Source organism: Leptidea sinapis, chromosome 26 (genome assembly GCF_905404315.1).
Source record: "Leptidea sinapis chromosome 26, ilLepSina1.1, whole genome shotgun sequence".
Taxonomy (NCBI): domain Eukaryota; kingdom Metazoa; phylum Arthropoda; class Insecta; order Lepidoptera; family Pieridae; genus Leptidea; species Leptidea sinapis.
The window spans coordinates 8,722,525-8,727,349 of record NC_066290.1 but is presented as its reverse complement, the minus strand read 5'-3'; the positions used below and the strand labels follow the sequence as shown (position 1 = coordinate 8,727,349).

General features: G+C 34.8%; 1 protein-coding gene across 1 annotated transcript; it reads right to left on the bottom strand.

Annotated features, from left to right (window-relative positions):
* Positions 1–3,032: 3,032 nt before the first annotated feature.
* On the bottom strand, positions 3,033–4,552 carry LOC126972524 (mucin-5AC-like). Its single transcript, XM_050819342.1, has 2 exons — positions 4,409–4,552; positions 3,033–4,170 (listed from the first exon to the last, which is right to left on the bottom strand). Coding segments are annotated over exons 1-2 (840 nt in total). The 5' UTR covers positions 4,410–4,552; the 3' UTR covers positions 3,033–3,331.
* Positions 4,553–4,825: the final 273 nt, after the last annotated feature.

The window sequence follows — 4,825 nt, the reverse complement described above, 5'->3', positions numbered from 1 at the left end:
TACATTTACCCTTAAAGCTATTATGTATCTTATGAAGCCTACTAGAATAAGATACTTATAAGATATTAACTCCGCATTCCAGACTTACAATACCTAATCCATAATTAATTATACGTGGGTAACACTGAAAATGTTTAGAACTGGCCAATTAGAAAAATTGCTAATAAATCTTGTTTTGAATTTCAATTTTAGAACTCTTTGGTACCCTAAGTTACCAAAGAGTTCTAAAATTAGAATTATTAATACATTAGTGTAGTATATTGAATTCATTTGTCATTTGTTTTTGTGAATTGGCGGCAAATCTGAAACGCTTGTTACACGTGAAAATGAACCTAACGCGAGGAAACTTTCGGTCAGTGATTTATTATGACTTTCGTTGTGGGCTTAACTCAAAAACAAAGCTATTATAGGCTGCGACTAGCATATCTTAATGAAGCCCCATCTCGTGCCACTATTTACAATTGGTTTAACGAGCTTAAGCGTGTACGTAGCACTCCCAATAATGACCCGCGCGAGGGGCGTGCTTTAACAGCGACTGAAGATAACATCAGTGCTGTGCGACGCATGATAGAGGAAGATAAGAAAGTGACCTATCAGCAGCTACGGGCAAGCCTAGTCATTGGTATGAGTCAAGTTCAAAAAATATTACACGAACATTTAGACGTCAGGAAGCTTTGTACCAGATGGATTCCCCATACTTTAACCGACGACCAGAAACACCTTCGCATGGACTGGTGTCGCCAAATGTTAGATAAGTTCAACGGCGGTGACTCAAATGCTGAATTTGCTGGATATATTGCTACGAACCCGAAACCAAAAGACAATCAGCTCAGTGGGTGTTTCCTTTCGAAGATCGGCCAACTAAGGTAAAGAAAGAAGGAAGTCAAGGTAAAAAGATGATTGCCTCATTCTTTGGTAGGAAAGATCATTTCGCGACAGTTCTGCTGGATGATGGAAGGACAGTTACTGCAGACTGGTATGTTATTCGCTGTATGCCTGTTGTCATGGAAAAAATTCGACAGCAGCGCCCTCGAAGCAGGATCCTCCTTCACCACAACAATGCGTCTGCGCACTCCATAAAACGGACTGTTGAATATTTAACTATGGCAGGTGTCGAGATAATTAGTCATCCGCCATACAGTCCTGACCTGGCGCCCGGCTACTTTTATTTATTCCCAAGAACTAAAGATTACATTCGAGCTTCACTTTACGAGCCCTGAAAATGCGGTGAAAGCGTACCAAAATACCATAGAAGAGACCCCTAAGGAAGAATGGGCCCACTGCATTTCTCAGTGGTTCCATCGAATGCGACGATGTGTGATTAGTGAATAGGCGAATGGAGAAATATAGAGGTGGTTAATGTGTCAGTTAAACTCTCAAATTTTTTTCAAAAAAAATTAAATAATATATTAATCCCAATGAAATGTATGATATGTTATTTTACTTCTAAGACAGTCAAATCAGGTGGTCTCTTGTCATTTAGCTGGCATTCATAGGAGCAGACAAAGGCTATATGAACTATGTAGTGAGAGATCATATAATCATGATGCATCTTTTCTCGAGAATGTTAAAAAATACTCTAAATTATTTAAAAAGTGTTTTTTTCTTGTCTCCTCCACCAGTGTTGCTGAGTCACGTCTTCTGGAAAATGTTAGAGAATGCCAACAAACTTTGAATTTTAGTTTTGTTAGCCCTGGAGAAATAATTAAAACTTTTAAGTCTCTCGACATGAAAAAAACTGCTGATATATGGGGCATTTCTGTTAAAATAATAAGTTCAATAATTGATGTCATAGCACCATATCTTGCAATTGTCTTTAATAATTGTATTAATCGTGGCGTGTTTCCTGACCTTCTGAAACATAGTAAAATTACACCAATATTTAAGTCGGGATGCTCTTCTGACCCGAATAACTACCGTCCTGTGTCGGTTTTGCCGACCCTTAGTAAAATTTTTGAAAAAATAATTTTAAGCCAAATGCTTACTAACTTTAACTCTCATAAGTTACTTCATTTGAAATAATTTGGCTTTACTAGGGGACGCTCAACAACGGATGCAGGCGTTGAGCTAATCAAGAATATTTTTGATGCCTGGGAGGAATCGCAGAATGCATCTTATGTGATTTATCTAAGGCTTTTGATTGTGTTCAACATTCAACGCTGGTCAGGAAGCTATACCACTATGGAAATCGAAATGTATGAAACTGTCATAACCATAATGTTAACACCAGGAACAGACATAAACTTATGATGCCGACTACTCGGCTAAGTCGAGTTAGTAAGTCTTTTGTGGGGCGATGTATATGCTTTTACAATAAGATCCAAGAAAATGTTCAAAACAAAAGTATTACGTTATTCAAAAGAATTGTTAAAAAACGTTTGTGTGGTAAATGTTACTATAACATAAATGCATTTCTTTATGATACCACAGATTGGGAATGGAGTGACCGCCCTCAGGCTATTAAATAAAAAGTTTAATTGTACAATATTACTTTGTTAACATATTTTTTCGATGAAAAAAAAGCCGGCTCAGTTTGTTGCGCCCATTCTTCTCAGGTCTGAAGCATTCATTTTGGAATGGGTGGTAGTTTTTGACTTTCAATAAGTGATGTCACATCCTATTTTGAATAAAAATGTTTGAATTTTAATTTGTAGAGAGGAACGGAGATTACTTCGAAAAACAATAAAAGTATCGGCATCTCTCTACACTAAGCCGTTTTTCATTTTCTAAACATTTTCAATATGACCTAGGTATTTTGTCTATTTTATACACAGTTATAAAAAAACTTGACAAAATACATATTTATTATGGTCACCTATTGAGTCGCTTTCTGCAAACCTCTATGATAACTGGGACAATATGATTTACGCGTATAATTTACAATGGCCGTATTATTAACGTCACACGCAAGATTGCGAACGAAAGGATATTATTATCTAAGTATTATTGACATCTAATAATCTTATGTTCCATATTAAGGTACAATATAATGTTTTGTAAATACATTTGTCTCAATAAAAATAGTCTTATTTGTTTACTCATTTATTGAAACTTACCTAAGTATTAATGAACTCGTTGCCGAAACGTGACAGTGCTATTTGATGAATTATTGTTATTATAAGATAATCTTAATACGTAAGTATCCTTCTGTGGTTAAATCTAAACATAGTACGTAAGTAATACACCAAGCAGTAGGTACCTACATGAGATTCCATATTTTTATGTTATAGAAAATAGGTAATTGAATAACTCATTGTTATATCAAGAGTTCAGAATAAACTAACATAATAATATAAACAATAAACTACATGAATAATATAATAAATTGAGCTCAATAAAATGGATTCCCAGTATCCGAATCAGTTTCTGTTACTTTTGGCGTTGTGGTAGGAGCGACAGTTGTAGTAGGTGCTGTTGTAGTGGCTATAGTTGTAGAAGCAGTGGTTGTGGTAGCAACTGTCGTTGATGATGCGATTGTAGCTGGAATTGTTGTAGGAGCAGCAGTTGTGGTAGCAACTGTCGTTGATACTGTGGTTGTAGCTGGAATTGTTGTAGGAGCTGCGGTTGTGGTAATAATTGTCAAGGGTGCAGCGCTTGTAGCAGGAATTGTCGTTAGAGCAGCGGTTGTGGAAGCAACCGTCGTGGGTGCAGGGGTCGTAGTAGTTACTCTCATAGCAGACGTTATTGTAGCAAGTGTAGAAGCTAATTTTGAAGAGGCTGTTATTCTAGATGTAGATTTTGTTGTTGTTTGAATTATCGATGTAAATGGTGTGGTTAACATGGTATTCTCTTCAGTTTGAAATGCAACTTCTGCTGCATCAGTTGGTAGCATCTTAGGGATCATGGTTTCTTTCGTTGTAGTAATTTTAGATTTAGTCATTGCACGTTTATGTTTCAAGGTAATTATTGATATTTTTTTTTCTTTTTCATTGTCATCTTTGGGTTCAATTTGCGGCCATGTTCTGATTGTATTCCTCTCAGCGTCTAGTGTAAGCACTCGCATTTCCAAAATCTTTTTTAAAATACTAACAGGTAAGAAATGTCCAGGAACCTCAGATTCTATCGGGTTATTTACAAATGCTATTTGATCTGTGGAAGGATCTGGCCATTTTGTACAGTTGCTATGATTCAATATCATTATTGTTAATAATATAGATATATTTAGGTACACTGAAAAATGAATTATTTTATATGAAAATCGAAATGTGTAGATTAATAATAAATTATTGTCTATTGATTAATAACTAATTAGTAATCAATAGGCAATAATCGCAGAATATTAGGTCAAATCTAGGTAGTAATAGTCTAGCTATTAGAAGATTCTAGATTTTCGATTCTAATTCCGATACGAACTAGACGAGTTTAAGACAGTACAAGTTAATGCTGCGATAATAAAATATATACTCACTTTCAAACGTATAAAAACTAATTTAAGCGCATATTCTTTTAATATGCTCATAGTGACAGAGGTATAACACACATATTTTTCCAAACAACGAAATCTTGAAAAGGAAAAGTTGGCATAAATAAACGTTTTAAATTAAAAGCTTGTGATGCATGAAATTACAATCACGAAATACAGTTGAAGGTTATAATTATATTTGTAAATATTTATACTTACCATTTTAAGTTTTTGGTTGTAAATTTTAAATATAAATAATCTTTACTTTATTGAAACAAAAATAGTTTCCATTAGTCCTTTATTTTTACGGTTCACATGACGAAAGCAATGGTAAATGATCACTTACCATTTTTGCCCCTATTTTGCCCTTCAGCTTGTTTGAGATTATAAGGTCTAATTAGTTCAGTAAATTCACAATCTATG